Here is a 24,401-nt window from a genome sequence, read left to right as displayed (position 1 = left end):
GATGCGGGACGGGGCACTGCATGTCACTTCCTGCAGCCGCATCAGCAGCCACTATGAGAACACAGGCCCGGCAGCAGCCTGTCCGCCCTGCCGGGAAAGGTCAGCGGAGGCTTTGTCATGACATTTGAACTGAGCCTTGAAGAAACAGGAAGAGTTTGCTGGGGCGACTTTGAGGACCCCCACTGATGGAGAGAGTAAATCTTGGGTCTCGCAGGATGTTGGCAAAGGGGTCAGCTACTCCGTGAGCTGAGGTGGGCTTGGAGGGACTAGTGAGACACCTAATATGTGGCGCCGGGGTCTGCAGTGGAGACCCTGGAGGAGGGTTGGAAGCCGTAGTAGTGACCACAGCTGACGCTCACTGAGTGCTCACCATCACTGTTACTTTAACTCGTGCTCAAGTCAATACACTGTGCCGCCTTCAAGCGTCAGCTCATCTAAGTCTATGAAGTGGTTTCTGCAATTCTCCCCATTTGCAGAGAGGAAACGGGCTTAGAGGGATTGAGCAACTTGCCCACGTTCACATCATTAACAAGCAGTGCGGCCAGGCTTGCGTCTCAGTTCTGATCTGCCTGCTGACACACAGGTGGGGCCTTAATCACGGGGCCAGGCGGCAGATCGCTGCAGCCGCTGTGTGCAAGTAATTCCACGCCAGTTCGTAAACAGTGGTCTGTGCCCTCTCTCACCTTACCCGGCTTTATTATTTTTTTTAATACCATTTATCCTTGGCATTATATTCCAGATATATTTGCTTATTGCCTGTATCCTACATTAGAACCTGAGATCCAAGAGGTCAGATCCAAGACTCTGCCCGGTCTTTTCACAGCTGTTTACTGTGTTCCTAGAACAGCACCTGGCACATAGTAGTTGCTCAACGAATATTGTACAATCATAATAATATTAATAACCATCACATGCAAGCTTGTGCCAAGTGCTTGGCATGTATTAACTCACTTGATCCCCAGGACTGTTGTGACCCCCATGTTAGAGATGAGATAACAGACCACAGGCAGGTCTGGCAACTTGCTCAAGGCTGCAGGGCTCAGAAGAGCTGGAGCGAGGATTCTGATGCAAGCACTTTGGCTCCAGAAATCAGGTCCCTACATGCTAAGCTTTATTGCCTTTCATGAATGAGTAAATGATTAGTTAAAACAGAGTTAGATGAGCTATAAAAATGTACACAGTAATGCATTTCAAAGTAAATATTTAATAAAAAGAAATTATATCAATGATGAGGTAATATTTTTCTCTTGTTAGGAAATGACAGGTTTCTGGGGAAAAAATATATTTTAACATAGGCTCAGATTCCTGGAAAGTTTGTCATTATAGCATCACTGTAATCTCCTGGTCCACATGTGAATCCTGGGTTTTTAAAGGCTAGTAAATCTGTCTGATATATGTTCCAAACAGGATATTATATCCTCATAAGATAGACCTACTTCTTATGGAAGTAATAACAATAAACAGATGTTAATTTTTGTCATGATTTATTTGTTGGTCTAAAAGCTCAGTTCAATGCCTAAGAACTATGTAATAATTGGAATTTGGAAATACAGTTGAACTGGAATCCGTCTTAAAAGCAGGATTCAGTCCTTTAGAACTTTTGCCTAATACTGAACAAATATCTTGGTTTTTGCTTTCTAATTTAGTACTTGGTCTGAATAATGAGACCGAATTAGACCATAAACTCATGTACTTAAATTAAGGTATGGACACGTAACAAATATTGGGAAATAGTCTGTTGACAAGGGAAGAGGCCAGCATCATGGAGTTAAATTAGTTGAACTTTTTCCAGACAGAGGCAGAAAGACCAAAGTGGTTCAAAACCAAACTTGCCTAGTAAAGTTATTTATGACATTTAAAATATTAATCTGCTTTGATCCATGTTCAAATGTTGGCTTTTTCATTCATACTATTTCTAGATATAAATTTTTAATGATTTCTGCCTCCATATCAAGAATAATGGGCTTTCTCCATTCTCAAAGCATCTTTAAAATGCTCAGCTATGAAATCAAAACCCTTTCCCAAATGAAGATGATGAATATGTATGAGAACCAGGTAATGAAGTAGAGTGTTGGTTTTGAATTTGTTGGTTCTCAATAATTATTAATGGCATTAAATGTGAATATGCCTTGATAAAAAATGCTCAAAGGAAGTACTGCCTGAAGGTCCAGTAGACTTTCTGACTTCAAAATGCTTATTAGGATAATAGTAGATGCCAGTGATGGAAATAAAGGTAGATTTTGGTTCAACAAGACAAATAGTGTTAACATAAGATGGTTAAATTACTGTGATCAACTTTTTTTTTTCCTTTTCTGTCATTTACCCATATTTGATTATTTGTATTTTTAGTCCCTTTATGCTTGCCTCTGTTATGGTGTTATCTCATTTTTGATAGAATTTGACCTTCAACTTTTAGGTTTGAAATAGAATCATGGTTTGGTGAATAGGCATCATTTAGATTGCTGACAGGCATGACTGCCTTTGTTATAGCTTTTAGCTTTTATTCCAAAGGGCTCTGTTGATAGAACATTTTCTTACTTTTTCCTTGATTTTTCGTTTGAAAACTCTTCCTTATTCATCCCTGCAATTACTAACTAAAAAACTCTCTTTTGGGCTTTCCTGGTGGCGCAGTGGTTGAGAGTCTGCCTGCCGATGCAGGGAACACGGGTTCGTGCCCCAGTCCGGGAAGATCCCACATGCCGTGGAGCGGCTGGGCCTGTGTGCCATGGCTGCTGAGCCTGCGTGTCCGGAGCCTGTGCTCCGCAACGGGAGAGGCCACAGCAGTGAGAGGCCCGCGTACAGCAAAAACAAAAAAAAACAAAAAAAAACCCCAAAACAACTCTCTTTTCATCTAAAAGTGCTGTCAGGTGGTGATGTGGCATCTTTAAGGAGGTTTAAGTCTTGTGGATAGAACAGACAGTAGATATAAAGAACATAAATTATTACAATCCCGAGTGGTAAGAACTAAGATAAGATCATTTGATGGAAAATTTTATTGTGACTTTTTAAATTATTTTATCTTAGAGGTGCTAATACATATGAGTATGTGTGTATCTGAGTCTGGGTCTGTGTTTGCATTCACACAGAATATATACACACAGACACACAAACATACATGCATATATATATGCACACATATATATAAAACAAGAATAAAAGCTCTTGGTCCTTTTTGAGGATTAGTAGACAAAAGTTTATTTATAAGTAGAATGGCTTTGGCTTAATCAAGAGTTAATCAAGACCAGGTTTCTGAGTATCAGGGGAGGACCTATTTTATATTTTTAAGACAAAGGTATTCACACATACTTGGACATAGTTATCAACGTAGCATACTAGTTTTTGGAATGTTTCTATTTGGAGATACAGGGGTACAGAAAACTTGATTGCCATTTTTGTGTTCACCAACTGAAGCAAATACAAAATCCAGGCATGTGATTTAGTAAACAAAAAGTAATGGCAATAGGAAAGATTGTAACCCACTAGTAATCCAGAGAGTTTATTTTAGTCTAGAATATAACTCCTCCTTTGCGCTGACTAAACCTTTGCTTGCTGCAAATTGTTGTGACAGAAGGTATTTGTAGGCCTGCCTCTGCACCTCTGCCAGGTAAGTGCCCTCACAGCCTTCCTGCAGAGGTTACCTGTCTGGGTGTAATACTTGTTGACATCACTTGTATAGTTCCTAAAACTCGGAAGGGTGGTTCTTGTTTGGTAACCACATTTTCATATTTATTTTTGCTCAAAACAATTTTTTATTTAAAATATATTTTAAAGCATATATGTAATAATTTCATCCTTCTGACCCAAATATTTTCATTTTTATGGCTCCTTTCCAGTCTCTATTCATCTGTGATTTTGTTTTACATGGTTGGAATTATGTGTTTTAACATTTGACAGAAAGGCATTCCCGTTGTCATAATGTCTTCATTATTATAATTTCAGTTGCTACATAATAGCTCATTTGCAACTTATTTTCTTGTAAGACTTCTTTCAGTGTTTGATGTGTTTCTTTTCTAGCTAGTTCATATTAGCATGCTCCCATAATTATTTGAAAGTTTTATGCAAATATTAATGTTACTAGTTTTCTTCACACATGATTTTTGCTCTTATATAATCCTCATGAATATGTATGTGTGTGATATATATGTATGTGTATATATGTATATATGCCATATGTATGTATAAGCATATAGCTATATATGCATGTATATGTATAGATATGTATATATGTGGCATATATATGTACGTGTATGGCATATACATGTATACAGCATATAGCTAATATATGTGTATATATATACACATATATATATACCAGTTTTTGAAAAGACAGTGAAAATTACTTCATTATTCAGAATCAACAGTAGGAAAGCCCAGATTACACTGGGGAGCTGCTAATTCAACCTTTAGGAGTTTGCTTTTTCTCTCTGATGAGCCATATTGTTAGTGTGATTTAACCTTTGATTACTGTTTTTACGTTTCATATTTGTACACGGCAGTTAAAAAAATACTGCATGCGATGAAGAAATGAGGCTTATTTGATATCCTGAAGATTTATATTGGAAACCATTCTTTTCTTCCTAAATAATAAACTTATGTGAACTTAAAGAATGGTATGGCATCTACTTTAGTGTGGTAATATTTCATATAGTTAAGCATGTATTCTTAAAGTCTTTTGTAACAATTACCGGGCTGTAGGCACTACAAAACACAGAATATCCTGCAGTTTGTTGGGGGTGTCCAGGCATATTAGGTGTCTGGGTTTTGACTTGTCTCAACTTGAAATAGATTAAATAGTGCTTAACTTCAAAGCTCACATTTATAGCTTTAAAGATATGACTCTCTCTCTACAGTAGAGCAGGTATGTATATATAACTGTAGTTGTGTCTATTTCTGGATCTTAGTTCCTCCGAAGTTTATTAATTTTGATATTCCATCATTACACTATTACTGTTGTTGCCTGAATACTTGAGGATTCTATTTCTAGTGTCTAGACCGAAAGCTCTTCATTATGATGGTGTTTTAGTGTTTTTAGGGCACTCTAAAATTTTTTCTTCACTTGAGGTAAATTGGCTGTTATATCCTATTGTTTAGCCCGAAGTGTTTTATTTTCCACGTGTTTCCTCTGTTGTGTACACAGAGAAAGCTGTCTTTATGCCTCTGAGTTTGCCCTGACTTCTGCTGGGCTCTTGCCTTCCAGTCGCCTTTGCATGCCTGCAAATTCCAGTTCTGCTCCGGGTGTCACTGGAGACCCTTCCTGGGGGGCCTCTGCGCCATGCGGAGCCTGGGGGCTGAGGAGGCTGTGTGGCTTCAGTGAAAATCCTTCACTTCTAGTAGCTCCAAAGGGAAGAGAAAAGAGACGAGTAGGAAGAGCAAAGCATCAGGTCTTTAAAAATACCTGGTTTTAAATTTGAGTCTTTTGAAGAAATTGCTGCGGTCCTATTGTGTTTTTTATTTGTTTCTCTGCTTTGACGATTGTTTCTTCAGGAAGTCCCCAGAGTCCTCCTCCTTCACCAGCTGGCTCAGCAGGAAGGCGCGTGGACCATACTTCCGTTGTTACCGCAGTACGTCTCACGTGACACGTGCTCATTATTGGCATCTCTACCTGACGCTCGTAGGCTCCCTAGTTTTCTTACTCACAGGGTGTTTTTCCCTCAGAGTCAGGAAGTAAAGTCAGTTTGGACTCTATGACCGCTACTGTAATCGGACTTCCTGATGATTGATTCTTTTTTTTTTTTCCTGTTTCACTAGGCAGTGGGTTTTCTTTGAATTAATCTACACTGACCGTAATTCCCCAGCTCCTTACTGTTTGTTTCATATCTAAAACAATTCTTCCCAAGCTATACATCATAAGTACTACTTCAAACTAATTAGGTATTTCTTGGATTTTTTACAAAAGTGATTCAGTTCTCTGAGTCTCCTGTTTTTATATCTAGTGTACCATGTGTCTTTAGAACTACTTTAACTTAATATTAGAGAAATTAGATATGTTTATAGTCAAACTGCATAATTCATACAGTTTAAGCATTGATGATTGATTCTTAATCATGAATAGCTTTTATTTTTAAATATGTTTCTTTCTTAAAAGATATACTGTCAATATATTTGATATTTTATTTGAGAATTATGTCTCTTCTGAATTGGGGTTTGTCATAGAAAGAATTAACTTTAAGAAGTCTAGCTGTTTCATAAACCATTCGTATCTGGCTTTCCTATATGCTTAAACTATACACGGAAGAAAAATATGGGAGAAAAATCCAGATTTCTTTCCATTTTGTATGTCCTTCATCCATTCCTGTTTATCAGTTTTAAATCTTATTATAAACTCACTTTATAAAGGTGATTACGATAACCTAATTGTTTTTGTCAGCTTTTCTGTAACATATAGCAGAAATTCATCATGGATTTTCTTCTGTGAAGAAGAGACAAGAATACAAATTCCACAACTCTTAGAAGCACTCAGAAGATATGACCCATCAAAGGTAAATACAATTTCAATACGAGTATTTTTATTTTGGAGAAAATGCTTAAAAGAAGTTTAATTTTGATCAAGAGGTTTTTCAGTCTAATAAAAACACTTAATTTAAGATTAAGAAGAATGAAATAGGCTGCTCTTGCCTTGTGAAACGGAGCACATTCTGTCTATGCAATGTGTATCTCTCAAAAAACCTGCTTTCACTTAAAAAAAAAAGAAGAGTGAAATAACAGTTGAATATCTGGAAGCAATGTTAAATACTTCTCTTTGACATTTGGAGCTTTCAGAAGGATGGAACTTAAAATGAGCCATTTTTAAATGAAAAAAATCTATATGGGTTATCAATTTTGGAGAATTAAAAAACTATTGATGTAACCTAGAGTTAAGAAATAAATTTAAATTGGTTATTTCTCTTTATCAACAATGACCACATTATTTTAGACAATAAATAGTTTTTGAGTACCAACTGTGTATCATGCACTATGATAGCAGAGCTAGGACAGACAGACAAGGGTCCTGACTGCCTGGATGGTACAGAGTAGCAGGGAGAGGAGGGAACCGTTAAAAAAGCAATGACCGAGGGAGAGGACTGGGGTTGGCTGCCTGAACACAGCCTGAAGGGGTTAGTGCACCACGGCTAGCCGGGAGGGAGTCCGGGAAAAGTCTGGAGCTGCCGAAGAGGCAAGAGACTTTTTCTTCCCTCTTGGTTTCCTGGTGCGCGAGGAGAGGGGACTCAGAGCGCCGCTTAAAGGGGCTCCACAGACGGGCGCGAGTCACGACTGAAAGCGCGGAGCCCAGTGACGGGCGTGGGACGCTGGGGCTGCTGCTGCCGCCGCCAAGAAGCCTGTGTGCGAGCGCAGGTCACTGTCCACACCGCCCTTCCGGGAGCCTGTGCAGCCCGCCACTGCCGGGTTCCCGAGATCCATGGGCGGCTTCCCTGGGAGAACGCACGGCGCGCCTCGGGCTGGTGCAACGTCACACCGGCCACTGCCACCGCAGGCTCGCCCCAAGCCCGTACCCCTCCCTCCCCCCGGCCTGAGTGAGCCAGAGCCCCCGAATCAGCGGCTCCTTTAACCCCGTCCTGTCTGAGCGAAGAACAGATGCCCTCAGCAACCTACGTGCAGAGGCGGGGCCAAATCCAAAGCTGAGACCCAGGAGCTGTGTGAACAAAGAAGAGAAAGGGAAATCTCTCCCACCAGCCTCAGGAGCAGCGGATTAAATCTCCACAATCAACTTGATGTAGCCTGCATCTGTGGAATACCTGAATAGACAACAAATCATCCCAAATTGAGGAGGTGGACTTTGAGAGCAAGATATATTATTTTTTCCCCTTTTCCTCTTTTTGTGAGTGTGTATGAGTATGCTTCTGTGTGAGATTTTGTCTGTATAGCTTTGCTTTCACCATTTGTCCTAGGGTTCTGTCCGTTCGTTTTTTTTTCTTTTACTTAAAAAAATTTTTTTTTCTTAATAATAATTTTTTATTTTAATAACTTTATTTTATTTTTTCCTCTTCCTTCCTTCCTTCCTTCCTTCCTTCCTTCCTTCCTTCCTTCCTTCCTTCCTTCTTTTTCGCCCTTTTTTCTGAGCCGTGTGGATGAAAGGCTCTTGGTGCTGCAGCCAGGAGTCAGTGCTGTGCCTCTGAGGTGGGAGAGCCAAGCTCAGGACACTGGTCCACAAGAGACCTCCCAGCTCCACGTAATATCAAACGGCGAAAATCTCCCAGAGATCTCCATCTCAACACCAACACCCAGCTTCACTCAACGACCAGCAAGCTACAGTACTGGACACCCTATGCCAAACACCTAGCAAGACAGGAACACAACCCCACCCATTAGCAGAGAGGCTGCCTAAAATCATAATAAGGCCACAGACACCCCAAAACACACCACCAGACGTGGACCTGCTCACCAGAAAGAAAAGATACAGCCTCATCCACCAGAACACAGGCACTAGTCCCCTCCGCCCAGAAGCCTACACAACCCACTGAACCAACTTTACCCACTGGGGACGGACACCAAAAACAACGGGAACTACGAACCTGCAGCCTGCAGAAAGGAGACCCCAAACAGTAAGATAAGCAAAATGAGAAGACAGAAAAAAACACAGCAGATGAAGGAGCAAGGCAAAAACCCACCAGACCTAACAAATGAAGAGGAAATAGGCAGTCTACCTGAAAAAGAATTCAGAATAGTGATAGTAAAGATGATCCAAAATCTTGGAAATAGAATAGACAAAATGCAAGAAACATTTAACAAGGACCTAGAAGAACTAAAGAGCAAACGAGCAGCAATGAACAACACAATAAATGAAATTAAAAATACTCTAGGTGGGATCAATAGAATAACTGAGGCAGAAGAACGGATACGTGACCTGGAAGATAGAATAGTGGAAATAACTACTGCAGAGCAGAATAAAGAAAAAAGAATGAAAAGAACTGAGGACAGTCTCAGAGACCTCTGGGATAACATTAAATGCACCAACATTCGAATTATAGGGGTCCCAGAAGAAGAAGAGAAAAAGAAAGGGACTGAGAAAATATTTGAAGAGATTATAGTTGAAAACTTCCCTAATATGCGAAAGGAAATAGTTAATCAAGTCCAGGAAGCACAGAGAGTCACATACAGGATAAATCCAAGGAGAAACACGCCAAGACACATATTAATCACACTATCAAAAATTAAATAAAAAACATATTAAAAGCAACAAGGGAAAAATGACAACACACAAGGGAATCCCCATAAGGTTAACAGCTGCTCTTTCAGCAGAAACTCTGCAAGCCAGAAGGGAGTGGCAGGACATATTTAAAGTGAGGAAAGGGAAAAACCTACAGCCAAGATTACTCTACCCAGCAAGGATCTCATTCAGATTTGATGGAGAAATTAAAACCTTTACAGACAAGGAAAAGCTGAGAGAGTTCAGCACCACTAAACCAGCTTTACAACAAATGCTAAAGGAACTTCTCTAGGCAAGAAACACAAGAGAAGGAAAAGACCTACAATAACAAACACAAAACAATTAAGAAAATGGGAATAGGAACATACATATCGCTAATTACCTTAAATGTAAATGGATTAAATGCTCCCACCAAAAGACACAGAGTGGCTGAATGGATACAAAAACAAGACCCATCTATATGCTGTCTACAAGAGACCCACTTCAGACCTAGGGACACATACAGACTGAAAGTGAGGGTATGGAAAAAGATATTCCATGCAAATGGAAATCAAAAGAAAGCTGGAGTAGCAATTCTCATATCAAACAAAATAGACTTTAAAATAAAGACTTACAAGAGACAAAGAAGGACACTGCATAATGATCAAGGGATCGATCCAAGAAGAAAATATAACAGTTGTAAATATTTATGCACCCAACATAGGAGCACCTCAATGCATAAGGCAAATACTAACAGCCATAAAAGGGGAAATCGACAGTAACACATTCATACTAGGGGACTTTAACACTCCACTTTCACAAATGGACAGATCATCCAAAATGAAAATAAATAAGGACACACAAGCTTTAAATGTTACATTAAACAAGATGGACTTAATTGATATTTATAGGACATTCCATCCAAAAACAACAGAATACACATTTTGCTCAAGTGCTCATGGAACATTCTCCAGGATAGATCATATCTTGGGTCACAAATCAAGCCTTGGTAAATTTAAGAAAATTGAAATTGTATCAAGTATCTTTTCCGACCACAACACTATGAGACTAGATATTAATTACAGGAAAAGATCTGTAAAAAATACAAACACATGGAGGCTAAACAATACACTACTTAATAACGAAGTGATCACTGAAGAAATCAAAGAGAAAATCAAAAAATACCTAGAAACAAGTAACAATGGAGACACGATGACCCAAAACCTATGGGATGCAGCAAAAGCAGTTGTAAGAGGGAATTTTATAGTAATACAGTCCAACCTTAAGAAACAGGAAACATCTTGAGTAAACAACCTAACCTTGCACCTAAAGCAATTAGAGAAAGAAGAACAAAAAAACCCCAAAGTTAGCAGAAGGAAAGAAATCATAAAAATCAGATCAGAAATAAATGAAAAAGAAATGAAGGAAATGATAGCAAAGATCAATAAAACTAAAAGCTGGTTCTTTGAGAAGATAAACAAAATTGATAAACATTAGCCAGACTCATCAAGAAAAAAAGGGAGAAGACTCAAATCAATAGAATTAGAAATGAAAAAGGAGAAGTAACTACTGACACTGTAGAAATACAAAGGATTGTGAGAGATTACTACAAGCAACTCTATGCCAATAAAATGGGCAACCTGGAAGAAATGGACAAATTCTTAGAAATGCACAACCTTCCGAGACTGAACCAGGAAGAAATAGAAAATACGAACAGACCAATCACAAGCACTGAAACTGAAACTGTGATTAAAAATCTTCCAACAAACAAAAGCCCAGGACCAGATGGCTTCACAGGTGAATTCTATCACACATTTAGAGAAGAGCTGACACCTATCCTTCTCAAACTCTTCTAAACTATAGCAGAGGGAGGAACACTCCCAAACGCATTCTACGAGGCCACCATCACCCTGATACCAAAAGCAGACAAAGATGTCGTCAAGAAAGAAAACTACAGGCCAATATCACTGATGAACATAGATGCAAAAATCCTCAACAAAATAGTATCAAACAGAATCCAACAGCACATTAAAAAGATCATACACCATGATCAAGTGGGGTTTATTCCAGGAATGCAGGGATTCTTCAATATATGCAAATCAAGGGCTTCCCTGGTGGCGCAGTGGTTGAGAGTCCGCCTGCCAATGCAGGGGACACGGGTTCGTGCCCCGGTCCGGGAGGATCCCACATGCCGCGGAGCGGCTAGGCCTGTGAGCCATGGCCGCTGAGCCTGTGCGTCAGGAGCCTGTGCTCCGCAATGGGAGAGGCCACAACAGTGAGAGGCCCACATACAGCAAAAAAAAAAAAATGCAAATCAATCAACGTGATACACCATATTAACAAACTGAAGGAGAAAAACCATATGATCATCTCAATAGATGCAGAAAAAGCTTTCGACAAAATTCAACACTCATTTACGATAAAACCCTGCAGCAAGTAGGCATAGAGGGAACTTTCCTCAACATAATAAAGGCCATATATGACAGACCCACAGCCAACATTGTCCTCAATGGTGAAAAAGTGAAACAATTTCCAGTAAGATCAAGAACAAGACAAGGTTGCCCACTCTCACCACTCTTATTCAACATAGTTTTGGAAGATTTAGCCACAGCAGTCAGTGAAGAAAAGGAAATAAAAGGAATCCAAATCGGAAAAGAAGTAAAGCTGTCACTGTTGGCAGATGACATGATTCTATACATAGAGAATCCTAAAGATGCTACCAGAAAACTACTAGAGCTAATCAATGAATTTGGTAAGGTAGCAAGATACAAAAGTACTGCACAGAAATCTCTGGCATTCCTATACACTAATGATGAAAAATCTGAAAGTGAAATTAAGAAAACACTCCCATTTACCATTACAACAAAAAGAATAAAATATGTTGGAATAAACCTACGTAAGGAGACAAAAGAGCTGTATGCAGAAAACTATTAAGACACTGATGAAAGAAATTAAAGATTATACAAATAGATGGAGAGATATACCATGTTCTTGGATTGGAAGTATCAACATTGTGAAAATGACTCTACTACCCAAAGCAATCTACAGATTCAATGCAATCCCTATCAAACTACCACTGGCATTTTTCACAGAACCAGAACAAAAAATTTCACAATTTGTATGGAAACACAAAAGACCCCGAATAGCCAAAGCAACGTTGAGAACAAAAAATGGAGCTGGAGGAATCAGGCTCCCTGACTTCAGACTGTACTACAAAGCTACAGTAATCAAGACAGTATGGTGCTGGCACAAAAACAGAAATATAGATCAGTGGAACAGGATGGAAAGCCCAGAGATAAACCCATGCACATATGGTCACCTTATCTTTGATAAAGGAGGCAGGAATGTACAGTGGAGAAAAGACAGCCTCTTAAATAAGTGGTGCTGGGAAAACTGGACAGGTACATTTAAAGGTATGAGATTAGAACACTCCCTAACATCATACACAAAAATAAGCTCAAAATGGATTAAAGACCTAAATGTAAGGCCAGAAACTATCAAAGTTTTAGAGGAAAACATGGGCAGAACACTCTATGATATAAATCACAGCAAGATCCTTTTTGACCCACCTCCTAGAGAAATGGAAATAAAAACAAAGATAAACAAATGGGACCTAATGAAACTTAAAAACTTTTGCACAGCAAAGGAAACCATAAACAAGACCAAAAGACAACCCTCAGAATGGGAGAAAATATTTGCAAATGAAGCAGCTGACAAAGGATTAATCTCCAAAATTTACAAGCAGCTCATGCAGCTCAATAACAAAAAAACAAACAACCCAATCCAAAAATGGGCAGAAGACCTGAATAGATATTTCTCCAGAGAAGATATACAGATTGCCAACAAACACATGAAAGAATGCTCAACATCATTAATCATTAGAGAAATGCAAATCAAAACTACAATGAGATATCATCTCACACCGGTCGGAATGGCCATAATCAAAAAATCTAGAAACAGTAAATGCTGGAGAGGGTGTGGAGAAAAGGGAACACTCTTGCACTGTTGGTGGGAATGTAAATTGATACAGCCGCTATGGAGAACAGTATGGAGGTTCCTTAAAAAAGTACAAATAGAACTACCATACGACCCAGCAATCCCACTATTGGGCATATACCCTGAGAAAACCATAATTCAAAAAGATTCATGTACCACAGTGTTCATTGCAGCTCTATTTTCAAAAGCCAGGACATGGTAGCAACCTAAGTGTCCATCATCGGATGAATGGATAAAGGAGATGTGGCACATATATACAATGGAATATTACTCAGCTATAAAAAGAAACAAAATTGAGTTATTTGTAGTGAAGTGAATGGACCTATAGTCTGTCATACAGAGTGAAGTAAGTCAGAAAGAGAAAAATACCGTATGCTAACACATATATATGGAATCTAAGAAAAAAAGAAAAGGTCATGAAGAACCTATGGGCAAGATGGGAATAAAGACACAGACCTACTAGAGAGTGGACTTGAGGATATGGGGAGGGGGAAGGGTAAGCTGTGATAAAGTGAGAGAGTGGCATGGGCATATATACACTACCAAAGGTAAAATAGATAGCTAGTGGGAAGCAGCCGCATAGCACAGGGAGATCAGCTCAGTGCTTTGTGACAACCTAGGGGGTGGGATAGGGAGGGTGGGAGGGAGGGAGATGCAAGAGGGAAGAGATATGGGAACATATGTGTATGTATAAATGATTCACTGTTATAAAGCAGAAACTAAGATACCATTGTAAAGCAATTATACTCCAATAAAGATGTTAAAAAAAAAAAAAAGAGAAGCAATTACCATTAAAAGGGAGACGTTTAAGGTAAACATTGGGCGCTTTTAGAAGCACACAGCAGGGTATCAGACCAAATCTGGGAAGGTCATGACAGGAAGTGACATTTAATCTGAGCCCGTGGGATGAGTAGGAGTTAATAGGAGAGAGTGCTTTAAGCAGAGGGAACAATATTTGAGAAGGTCTGGAGGTGAGACAGTATGCATCTTGGGTGAGAAGTTCACCGCTACTTTCATATTTTAACATTTTAATCTTGTGCAGATATGATGTTGCAGCTGGATCTTGTCTGCCTCTAAGTTCCGTCTGAGCACTGAGCACAGTGTTTAACACTTAGTACGTGGTCAATAAATATTTGCATATGACTGAATAACTCTGTAGGGTCAGCTGTCCTGCTGGGCTACATTCAATGTCTCTGGAGGTTTAGAGGCAGCCCTGGCGTTATGTGGAGAGGAAATCAGGCTGTTCAGTTCTCTTGGAGCAGCCCAGGCTGCATGCACCCTGATCAACTTATGCAATTCTTTAAACGTGGAATAAGCAGAACTGGGTCCTTTCTGGGATCACTGGACACCTGCCCCACCCCTGTTCTGACACCCACTCCAGAAGTGAGTCAGATTTAAGGAGGATGTGGAAAAGGAGCCGTGGCTTCTGGGTGCCGGCTTGGTTTGTTGATGGGGACACACAGAGTTGGGCAACAGTGATCTTTAGGTTGATTTCTCAAATGTTGGAAAGTTTGTCACTATAATAAAACCACTGGTCTTGATGTTTTTTAAATGCTGGGAGGACCCATTCTGATTTCTCTTCATGCATTTGATATCTGGGAAAGTACAGATATAATTGAATGAGAAGGTTGTGAGGTTAAAAGAATAATTCCTTCAAAGTAGAAAAGAATTATGTACGTGTCTCATCTAGTCTTTTCGGATGATGGCTGAGCAGCAGCTGTGTACTTGGTGCCGTATTTTATGTAAAACATTTGTTAGGCTTTTATGTTTGCCTTTGACTTGAGAAAAACTCCCAGATCTTTTTTAGGATGTAGGAGTTTTAATCTCCTCCTAGTGTTCGTTTCACCTGGAGATTATTTTTTCCATTATCCATAGCTCTAATTCTGTACAGAACATGGTGACTCACTGTACTTTTTAATGAAAATTGGAATGATAAATAAGTTCAAAGCAAGTTCATGGAAAGCAAGTACAGAGCCAGAGATAAAATGAGATGCTTTCTTCTTCTTTTGTGAGCAATACCACGTGAAAAAAGAATCTAGGATGCTTTGTTTCTTTTGAAACTAGCATTCTGGAATAAAAATTACATAATGTTGAAGTTAGCTCAAACCAGTGTGTTTTTTTTCCCCCTACCATATGAAATTTTAGGAAAAAAGTATAAGACAAACCTGGCTTTGATGTTGACAGAGATAAACGACATTAAACTCATAATTATGTGTTAGAGTATCAGTTACTTTGTTGGATTCTGACATTTTTTCCCTTCAATATGATTTTGTCATTCTTACTAATGCAAATTTATGCTGTTATACAATATTTTAAATGAAAAACTTTAATCTTTATTAAAGTAATTAATCTTTGTTAAATTGCCTTTCTAGGTGATTTCTGTAAATTTCTATATCTTATTGAAGTCTTTCTGTTTTTTCCCCACAGTATGCTTTTAATATGTGTGTATTTGCTGAAATGTCTTTAATTTTTAATAGAGGTGAAACAGGAGTGCTGGCAAAGAGTAATTCTAACATACTAATAGAACGTTGAGTTATTCTTTTACAGTCTGTCTTGATTGTAATTGTCTTTATTAAGAAGGCATTAAGAAAATTATTAAGAAAGATGGGGGAGTGTCTCTTCACAGAATCTCCCTTAGAGTAGTTTACAGTATAACCCCCCCCCAAAATATTGAAAAACAATCTCATATACTAGATAATACCTGAACACTGCTATTAGTTGTTGAAACATAAAAACATGTTCTGCATAAATTTATGTTTGGGACAGGAGATTATAATAGTGAAAGATTACTGAGAAAGGTGATAAAATATACTGAAGTGTTTATTTTCTTTAAACAAGCTATATTTACATAGTATGTTAAATGTGATGATTTTCATATTGGTTAATGTTTAGTAGTTTGATTTTTTTAAAAGATGTTGAATATTCTATCTCAAGCCAAGGCTATTTGCCTTATAATTACTTCTCTTGCCCAGTGGTGACTTAATATATCCATAAAATGTCAGGAAGAAATCCTCGGGTGGAACTATGAACCTAGACACACAGTTGTGTTACTGGCTTTCACGTATGTTCATTTATGACTTGTTGCTGAACTGACCCAAACTACGACTCTGGGAGGTATTTGGAACACAGCCATGAGCAGAAGAGGGCCCTGAGGAGACAGCACTGTATCCCTCCTGCTTTTATTTTCTGATAAGGGATAGGGAGTGAGGGGGTGATGGTTGGGTAAGAGAGAAAATATACAGAACTTTTAGAACTTAGGGTACTTGAGTTAAATTATCTGCTGATATTTCTTTCATAGTTGCCTTTGAAAGCTCTCCGGGGCTTGCTGCATCATTTAACACAAAACTAGGGGCACCTGGGGCATTTAGGTATCCTGGGATACAGCAGTGAGCAAAATGGACAACATCCCTGGTCACAAGGAGGGGACAGTCTTTTGCAGGGGAGACAGGCAAACGTGAAACAATGTGTCAGATGGTAATAAGTGTTTTGGAGAAAAATAAAGCAAAGTAAGAGGGATGAAGGATAGATGGGGATGGGCTTTTCTGTAGAGGATGTTCAGGAAAAATCTCACAGATCAGCTCACATTTGAGCCACGTGTGAAGGAACCGAGGGAGGGAGTTATGTGCTCCCTACTCCTATGTCCAGCCGCCTCCTTGTCTACCAGGAGCCTCAAGCTTGTTCAGAACTGAACTCTTCATGCCCCTTTTAACCTCTTCCATCTTCAGTCTCCTGCATCTCAGAAATGGCATCACTGTCTACTTAGTTGCTCATATGAAAAAACCTGGGGCTGGTGATTGATTCCTCTTTCCCCTCAACCTCATGCTGGCACGTTCAGTGGACCCTCCCTCCAGGATACACCTCTCATCTATCTTCTCGCTGTGTTGAATCCTATTACTCTGGTCCAGGCTACCGTCATCTTTTTCCTTGACCATGATTTAAGCATCCTAGCTGCTCTCCTGGTTTCCATTCTTGCCATCCCAATAATCCAGTATCTCTGTAATTCAGATCTTCTTGCTCACCCGCTCAAAAACTTCCTGTGGTTTCCCACCACACCTAAGATAGTTTCATGAGGTGTCGCACTCCAGGTCAGCAGTAATTTTCTATCACTGTAAAGATGCTCCGTTCTTTCATTTCTCTTGTTTTTGTTGAAAAGTTAACTGTATGTCTTATTTTTGCTCCTTTGAAAGAAATGTGTAACCTCTCCCCCAAAATTACTTTTAAGATTTTCTCTATCTTTGGTTTTTCAACCAGCATTTGCCTATGTGGTTTTCTTTGTATGTCTCTTGATTAGAGTTTATAGAGCTTCTTGAATCTATGGCTTGATGACTTGTGACAGTTTTTAAGAAGATTCTAAGCCTGTGTTTCTTCAAATATTGATTGAGTTCCATTGTCTGTCTCTTCCTGTTCTGGGTTTTGAACATCATGTATTTTATTTATTTTTTTATTGAAGTATAGTTGATTTACAATGTTGTACCAATCTCTGCTGTACAGCCAAGTGATTCAGTTTTACACTTACATACATTCTTTTTTTAAGTATTCTTTTCCCTTATGGTATGCCAGGAGATTGGATATAGTTCCTGTGCTCTACAGTAAGACCTTGTTGTTTATCCATTCTAAACGTAATAGTTTGCATCTACCAACCCCAAATTCCCAGTCCATCCCTCTCCCTTCCCCCTCCCCCTTGGCAACCACACGTCTGTTCTCTATGTCTGTGAGTCTGTTTCTGTTTTGTAGATAAGTTCATTTGTGCCATACTTTAGATTCCACATACAAGTGATATCATATGGTATTTGTCTTTCTCTTTCTGACTTACTTCGCTTAGTTTGAACATCATGTATTTTAGACCTTTCACTGTGTCCCGTGTTGCACTTAAGCTCTTTTCTGTATGTTCCTCTTTGTTTTCTTTTTTATGCATAAATGTGGATATTTTTTACTGACTTACCTTCCAGGTCACTAGTCTCTCTTCTGTTATGTCTAATATTCTCTTGAATTCCTAACTTGAGTTATTGCATTATTCAGTTTTAGGATTTCCATTTGACTCTTGTTTATAGATTCTAGTTCTTTGGTAAAAATCATCATGTTTTCACCTATTTTCATATTAATTATATATTTTTTAAACTGCAAAACCTGGTTTATCTGTGAATCTCTGTTTCTCATTTTTCTCTGTTATTGGTCTGGTCTTGTGCATTTAATATTCTTCTGGGTTGTAGACCTTGTCTGGGTAGGTCTATCTACAGACTGCCCTTACTTCTAGACCCTTTCCCCCCAGCAGACCCTGCACTCCAGCCTTGGGCTCCCAGAACTACTGCTGAAGTCTCTGCTCAGATTTTAGCCACTTCACTGCTGTTTTCCACTTGGTTCTTGTGTTTTCCCTTGGTTTTTGTGCAGCCTAGGAGTTGAGGGAAGCTTGCAGGCAGAATTTGGGGCTCACTCCTCTGGGATCCCCTTAAATCTCTACCATCTTGGCAGCTTGCAGCTCCAGCCTCTGTCTCTGCAGTGCAGCCAGATTACACGAGTCCCCAGCTGCTGCTCTTGGTTGTGTGCTGTCCTCTGCTTGGGGAATCAGCAGATTCCTTGAGGGTAAAAGGAGGTGAATATGAGGCTCCCATGGGTGGGCTCCCCTTCTCTCTCAGATGTTAGCCCTCACATCCTATTTGCCTTTGTTGTTTTTTGATGCCCTCCATCATTTGCTCTAAGAATTTCTCCAGCTTTTATACTTGTTCTTGGTGGGAGAGTCGGTCTGATCCAGGCTGTTCTGTTGTGACATCTGAACCCTGGTCTATCTCCTGCTTCTCTTTCATACCATGTTTCCCATACCCAGTATATTCCAGCCACACTGCACTTATTTTTTGATAGAATATATCAAGCTTTTTCCCACCTCAGGGACTTTGTATTAACTGCCTTACGTGTTCTTCCCCAGATTTGTGCTTAGCTGGTTCCTTGATTACATTACATGATTCCTACATTATTTAATCTCTGTTCAACTGTTACTTCCTAAGAGGTTTCCTAAACCTCCTAAGAGGTTTCCCTCTCTTTCCAGGGTCATCCGTCACTCTGTTTTATTTTCATCATAGCACTATCTGAACTTACTTTATTTACTTGTTTACTTTCTGTCTCCCCACTATTGTGTAAGCTCTGTTGCCACCTGGCGTGGGATAAATGTTAACTGATAACAAATGATAATAAATGTTAATTGAATGAATGAATAAATGAATAAAATAGACACTGATTCTGGAAGGAATTTTTCAAATTCTTCTTTGCAAACCTCAGTGGGACATAAAGGAACACTGTTTTCTTCACACTAATAGTATTTTGATATGGAATGTTCTATAAAATACCACTTTTATGTGTTTATAGTATAATGATGACTAACATTTTGTTCATCCTGATGATCTGATCTTAAATTACTTTCTTTATAGACCAAGATTATGCTATATTCATTATCATATGAGTAATAATTATATTTTTGTTAAAATTCTTTAGAAATATATAATCTGTGCTTATTCTCTATCGCCCAGGATATTTAACTAAAACTAATGATACCAATTTGTTTTTGGTTGTACATGAAATGGCTTTTTTAAAAAAATTTATATCTTTATTTAACAGGAATGGTTTTTAGGAAAAGCATTACATGACGAAGAATCCACAATAATTCACCATTATGCCTTTTCCGAAAATCCTACAGTTTTTAAATATCCAGACTTTGCTGCTGGCTGGGCCCTTAGTATTCCACTGGTAAACAAGTAAGAATTTATTAGACTTTCTTTTCGTTTCGTTATGTGTGTGAATCAACTTTTATTTCGCCGAGTCTTGCAGTTGATGGATCTGAGTGAACTTTTCAGCAGAGGCAGCGAGTGGTAGTGCAGGGAGACCCGCTGCAGGAGCTGGACACAGGCTCCATCACTAACTGGTCCCCTCAGACCCATGCTCAGCCGCTCTGTCTTTCCTCTTACTCACCTGCAAAATGAGGCAAATGATCACCCGTGAGCCTGAGGGAGGGCCCACGAGTGCTCAGGACTCTGCACCCAGAGCTGTGACCACTGTTGTGAGCTCTAGGCGCGACTCTGATTGGCAGTAAGGAAATGAATCAGCAGTACACCTGGGTTTGGGATGATGACTGCTTATGTGCATGGATGTGTAGATGCGTTTAAACACGGGCTGGGCAGGAGGCATACGTAGCTCTTGGTGTGATAGTCACAGTAATGCTGTTTTCGATGTGAAAGGGGGAGATAAGCCATAATTCAGGAGAAGCATGGCTGTTGACAGTCCTCTTAACCTAAATAGTTCAGATTGTGAGTGTTTGTTCTTTAGGGAATGGAAAGTCGAGGTGTGGTTGTGGTTTTTGTATCTGCAAAGATGAAAATGTTTCTGTTCTTTCTTACAGCAAGTGTCCTGTTTCTAGGGTTTGGAGTCCTGAAAAGCTTTTTAGCCCATTGCAGTAATATAAGGTAGTAGATACTTTGTCATTTGTGGTTGCTGAAACTTCTGGACTGCTCCCTTGACATTTGGAAGTTCCTTACGGTGTAACATGCTCCTTCCCAGTGTAGATGCAAGTAGCAGAAAAGTATGCAGAGTGGATGCAGGGAATATTTTTGCTGGAATTGGAAGCGGAGGTGGGTGGGTGGGTGGTGCAGGGGTTTAGCGATGTTGTTGAAGAGAGGCTGGACCTCTCTGTCTCTCTGGCTCAGTGCACAGCATCATTTCATCCTAAATCTGGTTTGCTTTGTGCTTTCAAGGCAGTAAGGGCTACGAACTTCTGATTTATGTACAGCAGGAGCAAGCCTCTAACCATGGAATGAAAGTACTTATCCCCAGTCTCTAGGTGGATCCCGTCCAATTAAAGTCAACTGGGACAACTTCAGGCCTGTACCATCCTCTGCACCATTAACAGCTGCCAGTGAACTTCAGTGCATCGGTTGGGATCAAACTAATTCTGACCCTGGAGCCCCTTTATTGGCCTGAATAATTAATCAAAATCAGAATTCTCTTAGAGGAAGGAAGGAGAGGCTCTGTATCATGCGGGTAACCCACAGTGCCCACTATGGGATTGTTGATTCCCTTTGTCTCCTTTCCTCGACTTTATGGCTCCCTTGGTAGGTAGGGCAACGATTTATAGTTACTCAAGTATTTCTTCTGCTCAAGTCACCAGAAAAACTGGTTACTTAAAGACACTTTATGACACTCACTTTCTTAGACTTTCTCACCGAAAATATTTTGGGGGCTAGCAATCCTGCATCAGTGAGTGTTGAATCAACACTGCCCAACATTTCCCAGTGCTCCAGCTACGTGATCTCCTAAGGATAGCATCAGTAAAAAAAAAAAAAAAAAAAAAAAAAAATACTTGCATCTTTGGAGAAACGCTCATTGATTTTCAGTAAGATGATTTCTTCAAATAGGTGTTACTACAGAACACTGTTACTGGTTTCCCCTGTTGTTTTTCCATCAGAAAACCTTATCTAGATTTCCTGCAATATCTTGCTCTGTTGACTGTCTCACAAGTGGGACTAGAAAAGTCAGGTAGGAAGTTTTCCTGATATGGAGTTGAAGGAGCCCTATATTTGTTGCAAGTTTCCAGTCTAGCTGGTTGTGTCATCAGAACTGTGTTATTGGGACATGACTTAGTGCCTTCTAAAAATAGGAAAGCTGAATGTCAAATTCTTATTTGCCAGGAACTGAATATTTAATGAAGAAATATTTTCGCAAAGTAGTTGGGATTTCTGGCCTTGTTTTTCTTGGCATTGTTGGTTCCTGAAATTAGCATTTGAAAAGCCCTTGGGTATAGCCCTTGCTTGGTGTATAGAAAAATGAAACCTAGTTCCCACCACTAGGACTGGCCTTTTAAGTAGGGTGAATGCCCCCCTGCACACTTTTAGAACTGGGACTTATTTGCAAGGTGACTGGGTTAGGCCCCGGGTGTCCCATGAGGCTGACTCATCCATGCGAAGTTTGTAATATTGAGGTAACCATCACTGGTTCTGGCAGATTCCACGGGCTGCTAAACGTAGCCACTTACAGATGTCAGTGTAATACTGACATCTGATTTGTTTCCAATCAGTCAGTGTTCATCTTAAAGAGATTCTTTCCTCTTAAAGAGATTCTATCAGTGGCTGTCACGTTTTTCTCTGGTTTCCCTCAGAGAAAAATGTACAAGAATTGAATGAGAAAGAAACTTAAAAAGTCAAGAAGAGTAGAGAGCATGTTTAGGGTAACAGTTCAGGGGTGTTTATTGTCTATTAAGAAGGGGTGTGGGGGCTTCTCTGGTGGCGCAGTGGTTGAGAGTCCGCCTGCCGATGCAGGGGACATGGGTTCGTGCCTCGGTCCGGGAAGATCCCACATGCCGCGGAGTGGCTGGGCCCGTGAGCCATGGCCGCTGAGCCTGCGCATCCGGAGCCTGTGCTCCGCAATGGGAGAGGCCACAACAGTGAGAAGCCTGTGTACAACAACAACAAAAAAAAAAAAAAAAAAAAAAAAAAGAAGAAGGGGTGTGGGCAGCGTGGCCATCTGACAGTGGATGTCACATCCCATTGGATTCTGATCACAATCCAGTGTTCCTTGTCTGTGGCGATAAGCCCAGATATGACTTTTCTTTTTTCTTTTTTTTTTTGTCTTTGGTGTCTGAATGTGGTTGGCTCAGATTTTGAAGGCACTTGGCATGAATCCAAATCCCCAAGTTACCTTAAAAGAGTTTATTCATGAAAACTGGCTCCAACCAAGCAGAGTTCAAGTTGGACAATATTCCACACCAGGGCAGGTTTTTCTCTTAATTTATGTCAGGAGTGTTCTGAGAATGCAGTCTCTTTATGCAGTATCCTCACCCACTCCTGCTCATGGGCCGGTGGGCAGGTACTGAGCAGGAATGTGGCAGAGGTTCCATGGGGCTTCTTTTAGAGCTGTGTGCCATCAAGCCACATTCCTGTCAACCGTGAGGCCGGTGCTTCATGACTACACGTAAATTATAACCTGTGTCCTCCTTTATCTTTCCTCCGATTAGAGATAAATGTTTAAAGAAACGTCTGTGGCTCAACCAGGCTAAAAACTCAGTGAGGACTTTTGAAACTGATTACTAGTTTTCCTTTTAAAATTACGATTATTTCTTTGGAGTTAAAATATTTGTTAGGAGGTTCGTCATTGAAACGAGGGTCCCGTCTGTAGCCCTGTAATAAACGTAAACGCCGTGGCAGTTCAGTGGTCTTGGTAAGCATGTCGTTCTACCTCCCTCAGCCTGGAATGGAGGAATATATTGTGGTTTGCCCTCATCCCTTCAGATCGCTCACCGAGTGCCCGTTTGGGCCCGGGCGGTGGGCGCTGTTTGGGGTGCAGGGCAGGAGGAGGGCGCAGGGGGCTCGCCGTGTGTGATGAATGGGGCTGTGCTTCCCACTCTGGGGGCAAAGGAAGTTTCCATTTATTCTCGTGGGCAGGTCTGGACACCCTTGAATTCGGTCTTGGAGAAAAGTCTGCCAGGTAGAGGTTGGGTCGGGGCGAACTGGGCCGCCGTGTGGCCAGGAGTGCTCTTCGGGGGTGGCTGGTGCACGCTGGGGAGTGGGGGGCTCTAGAGCCTGGGCCCAGGGGTCTGGGCCTCTCTTCTGTGTTGAAAAGAGCCATTACGGCTTTTCTGAAGCAAGAAAATGACTTGAAACTTGTTATTCTTTCCCGAAACCACATGCTCTCTCCCCCAGGAAACTCCACAAATTGTAATTCATAGGGTCATTAAAAGTAGGAGACTGAAAAGTAGCAACTTCTGTTTCTCTATCAGGCAAGCTTTTTTCTTTTCTTTTTCTTTCTCTGTCATTATTTAGTCAAGGATTATCAGGAGTCAGCACACTCCGTGGCTTTTTAAAAGACATTTATTGTATCGTATTGTGTTTTATGTTATTTTCCAGATGTTGAATAACGAACACTACATTTGCAACAAGCCTTGCATTCGTGTCCTGGTCCACAAATAATTGTGTTTTCATAGTCCTTTGCCTCAAGGAAATTAAACTCTTATTTTTGTCTTAAAATTTATTTATTTATTTATTTATTTATTTTTAAGTTATTTTATTACTAACATTTTAGAAGCAGTTATTCTTTTTTTTTTTTTTAAGATGTTGGGCGTAGGAGTTTATTTATTTATTTTTGCTGTGTTGGGTCTTCGTTTCTGTGCGAGGGCTTTCTCTAGTTGTGGCAAGTGGGGGCCACTCTTCATCGCGGTGCGCGGGCCTCTCACTATCGCGGCCTCTCTTGTTGCGGAGCACAGGCTCCAGACGTGCAGGCTCAGTAGTTGTGGCTCACGGGCCCAGTT

At 40.1% G+C, this 24,401-nt stretch overlaps 1 protein-coding gene across 2 annotated transcripts in view; it reads left to right on the top strand.

The window, feature by feature from the left end:
• The window catches only part of B3GLCT (beta 3-glucosyltransferase), a gene marked incomplete at its 5' end in the record, with an annotated part of 115,369 nt that overhangs the window by 45,155 nt on the left and 45,813 nt on the right, over positions 1-24,401 (top strand). For both annotated transcript variants that reach the window (XM_079722037.1, XM_079722036.1), the window contains 3 exons: positions 5,485-5,561; positions 6,368-6,479; positions 19,727-19,863. In XM_079722037.1, the coding sequence (XP_079578163.1) occupies positions 5,485-5,561; positions 6,368-6,479; positions 19,727-19,863 (326 nt within the window). The remainder of the gene's footprint in view (positions 1-5,484; positions 5,562-6,367; positions 6,480-19,726; positions 19,864-24,401) is intronic.

The sequence above is a fragment of the Hyperoodon ampullatus genome (genome assembly GCF_949752795.1).
Source record: "Hyperoodon ampullatus genome assembly, chromosome: 16".
NCBI lineage: Eukaryota > Metazoa > Chordata > Mammalia > Artiodactyla > Ziphiidae > Hyperoodon > Hyperoodon ampullatus.
The sequence above is the reverse complement of the archived record's forward strand: the minus strand, read 5'-3'. Positions and strand labels throughout refer to the sequence as shown.